General features: G+C 59.9%; 3 protein-coding genes across 3 annotated transcripts in view; all 3 read right to left on the minus strand.

The window, feature by feature from the left end:
* The window catches only part of CDC34 (cell division cycle 34), an 8,821-nt gene extending 7,146 nt beyond the window's left edge, over positions 1-1,675 (minus strand). The window contains exon 1 of the mRNA XM_026082287.1: positions 1,505-1,675. The gene's annotated coding sequence lies outside the window, so the exon portion shown is untranslated. The remainder of the gene's footprint in view (positions 1-1,504) is intronic.
* A 327-nt stretch (positions 1,676-2,002) lies between these two features.
* Positions 2,003-4,196, minus strand: TPGS1 (tubulin polyglutamylase complex subunit 1). The gene is made up of 2 exons (XM_026082296.1): positions 3,805-4,196; positions 2,003-3,612 (listed from the first exon to the last, which is right to left on the minus strand). Exons 1-2 carry the CDS (start codon positions 4,194-4,196, stop codon positions 3,081-3,083), a joined length of 924 nt encoding a protein of 307 aa, XP_025938081.1. The 3' UTR covers positions 2,003-3,080.
* Positions 4,197-6,099: 1,903 nt separating this feature from the next.
* Positions 6,100-9,588, minus strand: MADCAM1 (mucosal vascular addressin cell adhesion molecule 1). The gene is made up of 5 exons (XM_026082256.1): positions 9,476-9,588; positions 8,490-8,756; positions 8,066-8,380; positions 7,164-7,853; positions 6,100-6,775 (listed from the first exon to the last, which is right to left on the minus strand). Exons 1-5 carry the CDS (start codon positions 9,522-9,524, stop codon positions 6,651-6,653), a joined length of 1,446 nt encoding a protein of 481 aa, XP_025938041.1. The 5' UTR covers positions 9,525-9,588; the 3' UTR covers positions 6,100-6,650.
* Between the last annotated feature and the right edge of the window lie 5,677 nt (positions 9,589-15,265).

A 15,265-nucleotide genomic window follows, 5' to 3' on the forward strand; every position in this document is an offset into this window, starting at 1 on the left:
CGGGGCACCACGGGAGCTGTAGTCCGCCCGCGCGGGGCGGGTCCGAGCCGGGGCACGCCCACCGCGCGCTGCCGGCCAATGAGCGCGCGGCTGCCGGCCCGCGGGGGAAGGCGGGGGCTCCGTGACGGCGGCCCGCGAGGGCCTTGTTACCTCAGCGGGGGGCGGGGCCGGCGGGGCCTCCACCCCCGCGGCCTCCCTCTACCTCGGCCCCGGCCTCCACCCCCGGGGGCCTCCCCGCGCCATGGCCCCCAGGCCCCGGCCTCGACCCCCGGGGGCCTCCCCCCGCCACGGCCCCAGGGCCTGGCCTCCAGCCCCGGGGGCCTCCCCATGCCACGGCCCCAGGGCCCGGCCTCCACCCCCGGGGGCCGTGGAAGGCTCCTCCGGGAGAGGCCCCGCTCCGCCGAGGCTGGCGCCGAAGGGAGGAGCCCCCAGAGCCGTTTCTCCCACTTTGGGCCCTGCCATCGCGTTTCGAGGGGCCCGCGGAGCCTCCTGGCGCTGGGGGGCCACAAACCCAACTGCCTCCTCGAACCTCCCTGCCTCCTCACGGCGTGCATTTTAAGACCTCGTTTAAAAGCTTCTGGTGTCTTACAGTGCACTCAATTTTCCTGCCAAACATAAATCGTTCATATTAAACAATACCGTTTATCAAAGATTTCCCCGCTCAGCCTAAACAACTGCTTTCAGGCTATCACCTTGCTGTCTTTGGGTTCATCACTTCCTGATGGCCATCTGCACCGTAACGTGCCAGGACGCTCTCTGGATCACCGACAAGCGCATTGCTTCACGGATGGTAACACCAGAGCCCTTGCTGATGTTTATAACGCAGTCACACTGCTTCACATCAGGCTTTAGCACAAGTAAAGTGGTTTACATTTTGCTAGATTATTATACCTGTCAGCTAGGAGGAAGCACTTAGCGCAATTACTACACTTATGTAATATTTTACGGCAATTTACAAGGCAGAGTACAGCAACACTGCTCACACATACAAGAATGGGAAATTGCCTGGTAATAGGAAAAATAGTACCGTTGATTTGGCTTTCTGAGCACCCCTGAGAAGAGCAATCACTTGCTCTGCAACACTCTGGTTACTTCCTGCAGTCTAGTGGGAGAGAAGATGTTTGCAGTTTTATTCGCCCAGCGAAGAACTGCAGAGCACAGGAAAGGTTTATTTCAGTAGGCCAATTTTCTGCTCCCACAAGACAGGCAGGCAGGCAGGCAACTCTGTAAGCTACAGCAGCAGAAACCACCCCCTCGTCCCTCCCCGCCACGAGCACACGCCTAGAAACATCCGGAGCTAGTGACAGCCTTTCTCCGTTTCACATCACTAAAGAGGGAGTCAGTTTTCCAAATCCAATCGAACTAGAAACCTGGAAAAAAGGGGGAAAAAAAAACAACACAGAGAAGGTAACAGTGCTGAGCTCCCAAGAATGAGGAAAGTGGTGAGAGACAGGAAGCAGCACATAGCTGGCACTTACGCAACATCCAGGTCGAGTTTACTCACAGTCTGGATTTGATGCTCTTGGAACAGCCCCAGTGGAAAACAAGCTTTCCAGCACGGCTGGTTCCTCCCTCTCCTTGGGCTGCATCCTGTCACCTCACAGCACCAGTCACTGCCTTGGAGCTTCACTGCACGTGGGCTGGTTTGGTCTAGTGCCCTCTCCCTGCCTTGCTCATTCAGACACCTCCTGCAGGGATCAAAACATCCATTCCGGAAAACAAAAAAACAAAACAAAACAAAAAACCCAAAACCAAAAAAAAAACAAAAAAGAGAGAGAGAGTGAGAGAGCCCACAGGATCAAGGACATCCTTTTTTTCATCTTTTTTTTTTCGTAGCAAGCACAAGTGCTTTACACTGCCGCATCTTCAGATGAGCAGGCTGCCAGAGGCTGAAAACAGTGAATCCTTAAAGAAAGAGACTGCCTCAAGATTTGAACACTTGAAATTTATCTGGCACTAAGTATTACCAAGCAGTAAATAAATTTGCCACTTAATAATAATAATAATAATAATAAAGTTTTAATATATTACAGTAAACCAATAATTGGCACAGTATAAATAATCAGCATGGACAAATTCAAATAAATAATGTATGGTTCAAAAAACTTCTCTGTTTAAAAGCAAAATACGACATCTAAGGGAATGGAGTTTGTTTTGTTTTTACTCTACCTGGTGCTTAAAGTCCCAGATTATTATCAAATCAGTAATACCATGCAGCTTTGCTTGAAAAGTCATTAGTCAAGTATGAGCTTTAATTTTCAGAGTCTAGATTGCAGAAGCCAAAGGCATTTTGGTAAGTACAGAACAACAAAACACTAAGGATAGTTTATTGCCAATATGAGCTTTACAACTCATCTATTGGCCAAGACAGAATCGACTTTCTGGCTAGCAGCTCTTCCCAATGAGGACTGCTTTCCAGCCAATCATTTTTCAACTTCTAAGCAAAATGTTTTAAATGCATAACAAATAATGCTTTATGTCACACTTCACATCAACCCAGTATTAACCCGCAAATCCTCACAGTAGTCTGTGAGGTAGATAAGCATCATCCCCCATTTTATAGGTTGGGGGAAAACAAACCCAAAACCAGAGATTAAGTTCCCTGCTGAAGCTGCACAAATATGACACTGTCAGCATTAGAATGAAAATAGAGGATAACTGGAGTACCAGCCCCACACTTAGTCCATTTTGGCTCAATTTTGATTGCTAACATTGCCCTATAGTTTACGGGCCTCCTTGCAAGTTCCCAGTCAAAAACCTAAGAAAGGTTTACTAATGCCAGTAGTAAATGAAGAGGTGCTACAGCTAGGACAGGCAGACCTGGATATAGAAACACCAAGTGCTAAAGGTGACTGGTCACTCAAAGCGCTCAGAACAGGGGATAAAACATGAAAATCTGCAATCTCTAGTCAAGCAGATCCAGGGCCCTGCAGCAACAAGCAGGACCTGACAAGCCCACTGGTGCCTTACTGTCCAGCTTAGGTCCAGGAACTGAAGCTTCCTTAAAACAGGCTGCTCTGTTTGAAGCACTTAAGGAATTTAGAAATGGAAGCGGTGAGCGTGGCTCCCACCTGGAAACACTAGTCAATGGGTTTGACTTTTGCAACAAACAAGGCCGTGGCTTTCTTCAGGAACTCCTCCCTGCTCATGGCAACGCTCAGCTTCCTCTCCTGCAGCGCTCGGTCCATGGCCAAAGCCAGACAGTCCGGGCCCAGCTTGGAGCCGGCCTCCAGGTAGCGGATGGGCACAGAGAAGTCGCTGGCTCCAAGCGCGTCTTCCAGCGTGCACAGTACGGCCTGGCAGACGCGCTTGTCTGCCGGGCCGGAGCCGCCGTCCAGCACGTCGTAGAGGGTGCCGGCCTTGGCGGTGAACTCCAGCAGCACGAAGCAGGTGAGCACGCCGTAGCGGAAGACGTCGAAGGGCACGGCCTCGTGGTCCCGGCACTGGATCTTCCGCAGCAGCGCGGCCACCACGTCCTCTGGCGCGGCCCCCGGCCGGCAGATCCGCCGCAGCAGCTCGCTGTACAGCCGCCCGTCGACGCCGGGCCGTTTCCGCCGGCCGCTGGCGCTGAGGCACTCGTAGGCCATGCCCATGTTGTTGTTGAACGCCGTCCTGCCGCGACACGGGGCAAACATACCTCAGCCACCACCGCGGGGCCGCCGCCGCCCTCACGGCCACCCCCAACTCCCCCTGAACTACAACTCCCAGCGAGCTCCGCGCGCGCCCCAGGCGCGAGGCTCGACCCGCCGCCCCGAGGCACGCCGGGAGTTGTAGTCCGCAGCTCCCCGCCCCGCCGCTCCGCACCTGTGGGAGTGATGAGCCAGGCGCACGTACCACAGGGCCCGGGCCAGGCGCTGCGGCAGCCCCGGGGGCTCCGCGGCGGCCTCGCCCCCCGCGCCCGGGCTGCTCAGCACCAGCTTCTCGAAGTAGTCGGCCAGGAAGGCGACGGGCTCCTCGGGCCGCGCCTCCAGCACCTTCAGCAGCGCCTCCCGCACCATGGCGGTCACGCCCGCCTGCAGCAGGAACTCTGCCTCGGTGCCCAGCCCGCGGGCCGCCGCCCCCGCGCGTGCCGGCTCCCCCAGCCCGCTGCCCGCCGCCGGCGCCGGGGCAGCCGCCGCCCGCCGCTTCTCGTACGCCGCCATCTTGGCTGCGGGCGGCGACGGCCGGTTCCGGCCATCTTGGCTGGGGGCCGCCATCCCGCCGGGGCAGGAAGCCCCCGCGCCGCCATCTTGCACGCTGGCAGCCAATCCGTAGGAGGGGTGGAACGCGAGCTCACCGCCATCTTGGTCCCGTCCAGCCAATCAGCTGGCGAGAGGAAATGTGTCTGTCTGCCGCCGTGCTCGGCCGCCGCCAATCGTGCGGGGCGCCATCTTGCCTGTGGGCAACGCATCCCACAGCACCGGCTCCGTAGCCCTGGCTGTTCCAACGCGGCGGGGGCCGCACCGACACCTGCCTCTTTCCGGGCGTCCCCTCCCGCGACTCAGCCCTCCCCGACCCGGCAGGAGGGCGCGGGCGGGGGCGGACCGCGCCCGCCAGCCCGGCCGCCATAGCTACTCCGGGCGGCTGCCGCGCCCTCAGCAGCGGGGGCGCGCGGCGGTCGCTGCCCTCTGACCCGGCGCCCGCTTCCGCCCGCTCGGTGGCCTCAGCCTGCTGGCGCGGCGGTGGCGTCTGGCGCCTCCCTGCGCCCTGGGGGAGCGCTGCCTGACGTTTTCTCCACGTCTGTAACAAACGACGCCTTTTATGCAGGCTTGGCCCTCGCGCATAAAGGTGCTGCAGGCGGCTTTGCTGCCCGCGGGGCTGTCACCGCCGCCGGGGTGTTCCCCGAGCGAAGCGGCCCCCCGCCAGCCCCTTGCTCCGCTCGCAGGCGCTTCTGCCCTTCACAACCAGGGCTGCTGCCCTGGGGTAGCCTGGGTCGCTGCCGAGAAGAAGGGCCGTTCCGGCCTCTCGAGCTCAAGGGAAGTCCTTCCCTTGGCCCTTGAGGAGCCCTCGGTGTCCCGGCTGGCTCATTTTGGTGCTGGGACTCCACCCTGGGTACAGGGCACGTATAAACATGAGGAGTCTTTGCATCGTTTTCATCACAAGAAACAGGCAGGAACTGCGCGTTTATTCTAGCAAGTGCCATCAGCTACGAGACCCGAGGCGCCTTTCCAGTGCACGGCAGAGTGCTGCGAGCGTAGCCGACAGCCCCCTCCTGCCCAGCAGATCCCCGCTGTCCCCCACCCGGCACGCACGGGCGGGGGACCTCAGCACCGCGGCGGAGCTGGGCCACCTGCGGGCCACACTTCAGGGGGCTGCAGTGGCCCGTTGTGTCGGGCCACGAGAGCCCACAGGCTCCCTGCAGGAAAGAGAACAGATGGCTTCGAGCCGGTGACTCACGCCTGGGGGGGGATGACTGGTGATAAAGCAAGTCACCTGCACGAGTAAACACGGATCTGCAGGTCCACCCTTCCTGGCTGGAGGAGGGAGGCAGGATGCGCTTTGCTGGAGGAGCTCTTGGCTTAGCACAAGTATCTGAGTGCAATTCCCACACCCACTTTCTTCCTCTTGGTCCAAATTCTTTTCCTACACAGAGCTTGGCTGACTCTACTGTTCCAGCACCTTTTGGACCTGAAACTTCTCAGCCATGAATTGTAGTGTTTGCTCTGAGAAATTTCTTCTCAAAGTCACACATGGCGAGTCAAGTCCCAGCCTTTGGGATTTCCAAGCTGAGATCATGTAAGCTAGCCTGGAGAAGAACAGCCACCCTGTTGAAGCGATGGGGGCAAGGGATGGAGGAGTGCATAGGTGGTTTTTTTGGCTTTGTCGAGGAGGCTACTCTGTCCTGGAGCCCCAGGTGTGAACACCAGCCCTGCTGGGTCAGTGCCTGGCCGGACTGGGCCTGGGCCTATGCTTCAGCACTGCCCACAGTTTTCTGCTGCAGCCAAAAATGTCTCCCAAGACACGCTCCATGAGGCTAACGGGTCGAGACCTCAGACACCCCTCGGCCAAATGACTGGGCATAAATATATGCCCGAACCCCCTGCACAGACACAGCCTGAAAAGAGGGCAGGCAAGAGCCAAAGGACCAGAAGGAAATTTGTTTGGGGTGGAGACCAAAAATAGAAAAAAACATCACAAAAACCTTTATTAGAAAAGAATCTCCCCCGTACCACAGACTCTCTACGCAATGGACTGGCCTCTTCACTCAATCATAAACGCACAGATTATTTGCGCAGCCAGTTTTCCCCACCGCACCTCCCACAGCGGTGTCCCGACTCGTTTGTTGTGACGGAGAGGACTTGCCGTCGGTCTCCGGGCTGTTGGGGCGGCCGCGTGCGACGGAGCCCCAGCGGCCCCTCCGGAGGGGCTGAGCTGCCCCGCGAGGGACACGGCCGCCTTCACGGAGCCGCTGCGAAATGACCCAGCCCGAGAGCTGCGATGGGGCCAGAACGCCTCCGGCCCGTGCAGCATCGCGGACGCTTCTGCTCGTCTCTCGGGTCTCATAGCAGCACCCCGCACCCAGCGGCTCCTCCGGCCCTTTGCTGCCAGCCGGGCAGCCTGGTGCCAGCGGATGCGCAGCTCCCCCAGGGGCCCGGTGAGTCCAGCAGCAGAAAGGACGGCACTCGGGACTGGTCTGGCGGGCTGCGGGCACCTGCAGGCAGGTCCCACTCTTAGGACAGATCATACTGCGATTTGAATCGTTTCCACAAGCGATGAGATGTGACTGCGGTCACTATCAGTCCCAAAAGCGAGACCGTTGTCCCCACAGCTATGGTAGGGTCGGTGCTGAACGTATCTGCAAAGACACAAGAGGGACTTGAAATCGCAGCCAGACTCTGCCTGTGACAGCAAGTACCCAGCCTGCACGTAACATCCCCCACGGCACTAACGCAACCCGCTGCAGCGCACGCGTTCGCCGGCCCCGCAGAGAGACGCGTGTGTGGGGCCGGACCTTGGTGCCCGTAGCGCGGGTCAGAAGGAGCCATGGGGCCATAGGAAAGGCAGACACGCATCGGGAATGAAATCCCCGAGCACAGCTGCAGCAGCGGGCCTCGGGGCCTCGCGATGGGGAACAGCTCTGTGGATCCCTCCCGGCGCAGCCCCGCACTCCCGGATGCTCCCTCCCCACAGGCAGCTCCAGCCCCGGCCCCGGGCCTCACTCGGGCGCTGCTGTTGCCACTCACCGGCGGACACGGCCAGCTGCAGGCTGGCCACAGGGCCCCGACGGCTGAGCACGGCGCACTGGTAGCGGCCCTGGTGCTGCAGCTCCGCACGGTCCAGGCTCAGCGCGGAGCCACTGCCTGCTGCCTCCTCCCGGTACTGCGACAGGGCCACCGGCGTGCTCAGCCAGCGGACGGTGACGTTCTCGCCGCACTGCGCCTGGCACTCGATGCGCAGGGCCCGGCCCCGCGTCCCGTTGGGCGGCAGCGACCAGATCCGCAGGCTGCAGCCCGGCGCCGTGCCGGCAGCTGGCCCCGCGGTGGGGGAGCCCCGGTGGTGCCCGGCGCCCTCCGCGGTGGGTCCTTGCGCCCGGGCTGCGGGGCTTGCCGTGCTGGAGCCGGGCGCCGTGCTGGAGCCGGGCGCTGCGCTGGTGGCCGGACGTGCCGTGGGAGTGCCTGCGTCGCTGTCCTGCGGAGCGGGGCTCTCCGGGGAGGGAGTGTTGGTGGCAGCAGCCCAGCCCGAGGTGGCCTCGTCTGCAGGTTCCCGCGACGTTGTGGTCAGGGCCGTGGTGCCATTGCGTGCTGGGGTGCTCTGCGTGGGCGGCAGAGCTGTAGTGGCCTCGGACGTGGCTGTGCTGGGGCTCTCCGTTGTGGCCGGGGTGGTCGGTGGGGTCTCCGGGGAAGTGGCCACGGCCGCAGGCTGCTCAGTCGCCACTGCAAACACAGACACGCTGAGCAGGTCGCAAGGGCTTCACTGCGGCTCGGGGCCGGGACGGTGCCGCCGCCACTGCTGCTGCCCCCCCTGCCAACGCAGCCAGTCCCGGGCAGGGAAACGCGCGGGGAGCAGCAACCCGAGAGCCCCCGCGCTGCGTGGTCCTGGCCCTCTTGGGAGAGTTACCGAGCGGTGCAGACATAGGGACACTCACCGGCATCGCTCACGGCCACGGCCGCCACCCGGGTGAAGGTCTCCTGCCGGACGGTCAGCGTCAGCTCGCACCTGAACTCCACGCCGGCGGCCACGTCATCCCCGGCTAGCGGCAGCGTGGCCGCGACATCGAACAGCTCATCCTCGGTCTCCTCCACGTCGAAGTCTGCCTGCTGCAGCAGCCGGTCCCCGCGGTACCAGGCGAGCGCCAGCCCCACCAGCGGGTACACGCGCCGCGCCGTGCAGTGCAGGGCCGCTGGCTGCCCCGGCACCAGGGCCGCCGGCTGCGCCGCCAGCTGCAGCGTGTCCGGCAGTGCTGGGGAGGGAACAGCAGGCATCAAGCCAAGGTTTTGGGCACCGCCAGCCCCACGCGAGCGGGTTGTCTCGGGGCGTTCAGGGCTCTGCAGGGGCCGCGGGATGCTTACAGTAGACCTTGAGGTCAACGGCGTGCTGGTAGTGCCGCCCGCCGCAGGTGCCCTGGCAGATCTTGGTGCCCTCGGCGGCCACCACGGCGTTGCTCACGCGCAGGACGCTGTGGCTGGCGAAGGAGATGACGCTGCCCAGGTTGGTGTCCAGCCCCCGCCACTGCACGGTGCCCTCGGGGCAGGCCAGGGAGCAGTTGAGCTGGGCCGAGCCCCCGTACGGCACCACTGGCTCCGCCGGCACCACCGTCAGCTTGTTAGCCGGGCGCCCTGCCGGAGGGAGAGGAGGGAACCATGACCGTTTAGCACAGCCAACAACTGCTGCAAGCCGGGCACGCGATGGCCGGCACAAATTTCGGCTGAGCATGACGCCTCGCCGCTGTCGCCTGCCCAAGCTCCGTGTCTGCACAATGAAGGTATAAAAGTGCCTTTTAAGGAGCAAACAGCCCCAGGCACAAGCCCCAAACGAGCTTTCCCTGGGGCTCCTGCCCGCCGGACCACGGGAACGGCTCGGGGACGTGGTTTATCAGCGCTCTCCTATGGGCGTTCGGCACTGCTGGGGGCCCTGCTGGGAGCCCTAAGGAGCGGGTCCCCCTGCAGCCACAAGAAACGAGGATAAAAGCGGCTCTTGGCTGTTTTCTACTGAAAGATGACACAAACCCGCTCAGATCCGGGTCAATCAATATTCATTAGCCTAACGATTTCACTGCAGACAGAGCCAAAGTCTATGAGATCAGCTCTGTCTGATGCGCAGGGGTTTCCTCCCCCCCTTTTGCAGCATTTTCACTAAGATTTAAGCCTGGGAAAAGCCCATCAACCCCATTCATCGAGTAAACGCTCCGCGAGGAGGGCTGGGAAGGGAAGGGACTGGGATGCGGGGTGGCCTGAGCCTGGAGGAGGGAAGCGCTGTGCTGAGCCGGCACCGCGGGCTGGGGCTCGGGCAGAGCGGGGCCAGGCCAGGCCGGGCTGTCGCCCCCACGGACACTCACCACTGCAGCCCCAGAGCGAGCCGAGGAGCACGAGCAGCACCGTCTCCATCGCCCTCGGCGGCCTCTCCTCCGGCGGGTTTCCCTTCCCTCCTTCCTTCCCTCCGTCCTCGCAGCTGGGAAGGTGACGGCCGGGGCTTGGCTGCCAGCCCCATCCTCATCCCTTCTTAAAGCCCTGCGAGAACCGCCCCGCGAGCGCGCCCGGGGCCTCCCGCCCCCCAGCCGGACGGGGATTCCCAGAGGCGGTTTCTAATTCTGCTCAAAGTTTAGCTCTGGCACATGCCCAGCTCCGCCGGCGCTGGCCGTGGCAGCAGCCCGGCACCAGGGAGAGCGCCTGGGTCTAAGGGCACCCGGCCGAGGCGCTGGGACTCCTCGTGTGCCCGAAACGCTCCCGCGCCTGGGCCCCCTGCTCTCGCAGCACAGCAGGATGAGACCCCTCCGACACAGGCAGGAACCTCGGCTCCGGCAGCCCTGGCAGCAAGGACGGCTCAGCCCCGACCGCCACGGTGCAGCGAGAGCCGGGGTCAAACCGCAGGGGAGCTGGGGGAGGCAAAGTGCAGGAATTTGTCCCAAAGACCGGGGGTAAAACCAAATGCTACCAAAGATTGGGACTTTGGTGCTGCTGGAGCCAAGCTGGTCCGAGTGTTGCGGGAACGGGAACCCCTATCCCGAACCGGCTGAGGCAGGGAGAGGCTGCCCGGCTGCCTCGCCAGGGAGCACGCCCGCTGGGAAGCAGCAAGCCTTACCGAAAGCCCCAGTGTCCCCAAGCCTTTTAGAAAGCCCTGATCTCCCAAAGCCTCGGGATTTGAATCCTGTGGTGCCAAGCGGGTTAAGTGCAATGGCAGGGAGCAGCGTGGGTGGGGGCACAGGCTGCCTTCCCCGGCCAGGCTCCCACGTTATCCCTTGCCAGCTCATCCCAGACGCTCGGGATCGCGCTCCGGGAGAGCTCTCCAAAGAGCATCCCCAGCAGCCGGCCTCACCAGCACTCCGGGCAGAGCGCAGGACACGTGGCTCAGCTCCTCTCGCTGGGCCCCTCTCAACGCCCTGCAGGGAAAACCGGCCCTTTCCGCAGCCCGAGTGGGGACCGGTGCGCGTGACCAGCTGCGATCGGCCGTCCTCAGGCAGGTGGGGAGCGGGGACAGGGCCACTGGCTCCTTTGTGCCCCCAGGCCAGCTGGTTCTCCTTTGGACACCTTCTCCCACTGGCCGCTCAAGGACCCGGCTGAGCGACAGAGGGGCCTGGCTCATTCCCAAAAGCAGAGCAAACATTGCCGCTGCGGCACACACGGTGTCCGACACCGCTCAGCCCTTGCCTGCTGCGGCCCGGAGCTGGGGCAGCCCCACGAGGGGCTCCAGCCCTGGGGCAAAACCTGCCTCTCCTGGGTCCCGGAGGAAGGCAGTCGGAGCAGCGCCCTCGGGCCTGGCCAGCCCCACTGGCTTCGCAGCGGCTCAGCGAAAGCTCCAGCCTGGAGTCACAGCTCTCGCACAGGACCCTCGGGAAGAGCAAGTGCACTGTGAGGGGCAAAACCGCCCCAAACGGGGACTGTCTCCAGCCCATGTGGATGACACGACAACGCTCGCCTGGAGAGCCAGCATCTCCAGTCCTGGCGCTCCAAGAGCCTGGAAACCCCCCGAGAAGCAGCATCAGATCACGTGGGAGCAACCGGCCCCAGAGCTCCAGCTTTCCCGAACGGGGAGGTTGCAAAGGGGTATCCTGAGGGCAGGAGAAGGCGCTCAGCCCCGAGCCAGATGCGGCTCCCCAGGACTGCGGATAGCGTCTATTCCCAGAACAGGGGGGGTCTCAGGGATAAGAGTGGGTGTTCCTGCGAGGGCTGGCTTTATGACACAGAAGGAAAAAGTGTCTGTTATCGCATGGAAGGTTTTTCCCACCCTGCGTTATCTGGTGCCGCAGCCCTGGCACGCACCCCATGCCCGTCCTCAGTCCTGCAGCGGGTCGGGCATCGCTCCCCAGCTCCTCTCCAGTTCCCTGGAAAGGGACAGGCCCCGCTCGTGCCGGTGCCCCATCCTGCTGCACGCAGCTGCAGGAAGCTCCTGCGGAGCCGGAGGCACTGCCGGCCTCCCGCACCTTCCCACACCGCCACAGAGAAAAGGGAAAGTCTGCACAGACCCTGCGGCTTCCCGGACGGGAACTCTCCGGTGATGCCGCTACTCATACTAGGCGTGTTGCTTATTCTGTTGGGTGACTGGATGATTAATGATCTGACATTTTTTTGAGGCCTTCTGATGGCAAGGGAAGTGCTTTGTAAACAGCCGGCCGTCAGAATATGCACATTCAGACAAAATCCATGATTAATGGCATTGGGGTTTTTGTTCCTTCCATCCGGTGTTAACATAGCCACTTTCCGGATTTTCCCGCAGCCACCGCAGCCCCCCGCTGTGGCCCCCGGCCGTCTCTCGTGCGGGGAACTCGCTGAGTCTCCTCGGCGAGACCGACCTCCCAGTCGGTCATTTCTGCCATCTCATGGAGATGCTCTTTGGTGCCTCTCCTACCCGCAGACCTGGGGTCAAAGCGCCCCCGGCACCCCCCGAAGCTGCTCCGCCGTGCGAGACGCAGCCCATGTGGCACCGGGAGCCCTCACCGGCTCTGCGCGCCCCTGGGTATCCGTAGGCCGAGCCCGAGCCTGCAGGGAGCCTGCTTGGACCCGGCGCTTCGACCCCAAAATGTGGAGCGCTCCTGGAGGAGGCCTTTTAAAAAAAGAAACTTTCCCCAACAGGTCATTGAAAGTTTAATAACTACCCGAAACTCCTGCGCTTAATGATGTACTTCCTCTGATTTGGGATTTACAGAACACTTGAAGTTATGAGTAATTGGAAATTTGCATACAGTGTTTCTCGGAGCTGCTGTGGCCTCCAGTGCAGGCAAATAAACAACGCAGACTTGGAAGAAGTTACAGTTACGGAAACTAGATAAATCCCCACCTTCAAGATTGCCTGGTTTAACGGCACTGGTGTCTTTTGGAGCCGGAGAGAGGGGATGGGACCCTCCTGTGTTCAGAGCGAGGTGGTGGCAGAGCCACTGGTAGAAGCAGACCTCTCGTCCGTCCATCCATCCATCCCCGAGCTTCCCTTCATCCCATACATGAGCAATGTTGCCACATTTCCCACTCGGGGATCCCTGTTCCCGCCTGCTCGCCCTTTGCGCTCGTCTCGTTCCTGGCCGCCCCGGTCGGACAGGGACAGGCTGCACCGTCTGCTCCGCGGGGGTTTCTTGCGGCTGCGCTTCTGCTGCTCGACCCCACCGTCCCCCCGGGCTCCCTCGCGCAGACGCCCCGACGGTGCCCACTCCCCCCTCCCTCCCGTCTCGCCTCCCTCCCCCTGTCTCCCACTTCAACAGACTCGGTGCGTTTTTCTCCTGCGCTCGCACAAGCAACGTTTTGAGCCCAGCAGCGTGAGAACAAAGCTCCCCCACCCCCAAAATGGCAAAAAAGAGCTCAAGCAGTCATTGATAGAATGCAAATACAGGGCAGAAGGAACAAGCCTAGGCACTGCCACCGTTTTCCAGGAAACTGAAGACCTTTTGGGTCAGAGAAAAGGCAATGATGATTTTTAAGAAACGTAAGTCAAATCTTTTCTCTTGGGAGCCGATAAAGCTCCTTCCTGGCAGGCCGGAGCAGAAGGGCTCTTGCTGGATGCTATTGCATCCACAGACCTTTCTCAGGAAACTGCAGAACAGTTCAAGGAGGTGAGACACAACGGCGGGGGGAAGAGCGCCGGCTCCGGGCCGGGCTGCCGCCCGCCGGTCCTGGCGGAGCGGAGGGGCCGTCGTCACCCTCCCTCGCTAACGCCCAGCGTCAGAAAGGAAGAGCGCGTAGGCAAACGGGGAAAGCTGGAGCAAGATTAAGGCTTTCCGCTCCCCACGAAGTGTCTCACTCTCAGACCAGGGTTCACGCCAGCAGCCACGGTTTGGCCCCCGGGGGGAGACGGCCCTTCCCTGGGACCCGTTTGCACCGCGCTTTCGCTCAGCGCTGGCTCGGTGGGTGCTCGAGCTGGACCCGAAGGTGGTTCTTGCTAAGCGGCACCGTAGCCCAGCGGGAGGGCAGCAGAAACTTAAGATTTTCATTTGGAGGGTGAGATAGGGTTACAGAATTGGCACCGCAGACCAGATCAAACCACTAATGAGACAGGAGTCTCGACCTGACCCTCCCTGGAAGGGAGGAAACGGAGCCGAGAAGGATGCGGTCGAGCCCAGAGTCCCGACAGCTTCCCCAAAGAACAGAGGCGAGGGCTTTCCCTTGGGGAAATCGGGTCCAACTCCACCGCTGGGCGAGCGCGTCAAGCGGTTTCAGCGCCATCTCTTCCTCCTCTGAGTATTTTTACTCCGTTAGTGTCAGCTCCCCAGGCACCCGCTATCAGCCAGAAACACACAGGAGTTAAACTAAGGCTGATGCCCAAGTACCAGCAGCTGGTCAGCTATCGGTTTCTGAGCAGAGCTCCCACAGCACAGGCAAACCACAGGGACACGCAGGGGCATCCACAGGATGCACGGAGTTACTTCCTAGAGGAGGTTTAGCCCATCACTGCACCATTCCTACAATAATAAGCTTTTGATCAAGAGAATGAAAGCAGCAGTTTTCACAAAAAAGGCCAATAGGTGATAGCAGACCAGATGGTAGTTAGCAAACACCGAAGTCCTTCTGAAGTCTGCTGTAATGAAGTATCAGACTCTCATGGAGCTTAAGTTATTCTGCTGTCTAAATCCCTTAAGCTCTTTTGAAAAAAAGAAAAAAGAAAAAACAAAACAAACAAACATTTTGAGCTCTAGGCTGTGATTGTACATAAACACCTTTCTTTTTCTCTCCAGCCAAACCAATGCAAAGAGAGACAAGCTGAGGGTTCTTGCTCAAAGAATGGAAAAAAAAAAAACAGAATAAGCTCAGAAGCCCAGAGGAAATAAATGCGAAAGGCAACATATTTTGTAATAGATGGCCTGCTTTTCCAGCTCATCACAGGATATCAGCCATCAAGCAACAGATCCCATCCAAGAGTTGACTTGGATTTGTTTATATTTCTTGTGGTTATATTCACATTAGTACCATCCTCAAACACTGGAAAAAGAAAAAAAAAAAGCTTAAATGAATGAGATAAGATCTCAGTTAGGCCTAGCTGGAAACAAACCCAGCTTCAGAGGCTAATAACTCATGGCCTCAGCCCCCGGCCTGTCACAAAAGGAGGCTCCTGCGGGTCGGGGGGATGCACGTAGCCTTACCCAGGTCCTACAAACCAGAGCTGACATGTCCTGACCTGTCAAATGCAGTAAATTACAGCACTAAGGCACTTACCCCACTAAATGCAGTAGACTATTTAACTCATCCAGAGGGTTTTCTTGCCATGACTCTGAAGGCTTGCCTTGTACTCTGAGCATTATGCTGCACATTTTGCCTGAAAACCTTTCCCTTTTTGCAGAAGCACTCAGCATGCATTCAGCAAGATAGAGAGAGATGGCAAGAGCTCGGGAGGTTAGTGGCTCAAGAAAAGTTTGTATGCTTAAGCACCAAAGAAGTTAGAGCTGTGACGATACAGTTATTTTAATACTCTGGTGGGTATCTGGATAGCTATTTTAGGATCAATGGAGAATTTGAATTGATTTCAAGTGAATTTTTGTTCTAGAATGATTTAGACACAGCTTGTGTCTGTCAGAGACAGGAGAACAGCTTTGCAAGGCCTGGCGTGCAGCCTCCTGCAAGAATCCCTTGAGCACAGTCAACCGAGGAGCAAGAGGCACTTTGAGCAGCTGCCCTGTAGCAGACGGGGGAGAAGAACAAGAACAGAGCGC

The sequence above is a fragment of the Apteryx rowi genome, unplaced genomic scaffold (assembly GCF_003343035.1).
Source record: "Apteryx rowi isolate R43461 unplaced genomic scaffold, aptRow1 scaffold_570, whole genome shotgun sequence".
NCBI classification, from domain to species: domain Eukaryota; kingdom Metazoa; phylum Chordata; class Aves; order Apterygiformes; family Apterygidae; genus Apteryx; species Apteryx rowi.

Excerpts from the sequence above, each read along its gene's own strand:
- TPGS1 (XM_026082296.1), bottom strand. The coding sequence starts at position 4,196 with ATGGCGGCCCCCAGCCAAGATGGCCGGAACCGGCCGTCGCCGCCCGCA. Across the intron at positions 3,613-3,804 it reads CTGGCTCATCACTCCCACAG|GACGGCGTTCAACAACAACA; the intron begins GTGCGGAGCGGC and ends GTGTCGCGGCAG.
- MADCAM1 (XM_026082256.1), bottom strand. The coding sequence starts at position 9,524 with ATGGAGACGGTGCTGCTCGTGCTCCTCGGCTCGCTCTGGGGCTGCAGT. Across the intron at positions 8,757-9,475 it reads CTCGCTCTGGGGCTGCAGTG|GGCGCCCGGCTAACAAGCTG; the intron begins GTGAGTGTCCGT and ends TCCCTCCGGCAG. Across the intron at positions 6,776-7,163 it reads GCAGCTGGCCGTGTCCGCCG|ATACGTTCAGCACCGACCCT; the intron begins GTGAGTGGCAAC and ends GTGTCTTTGCAG.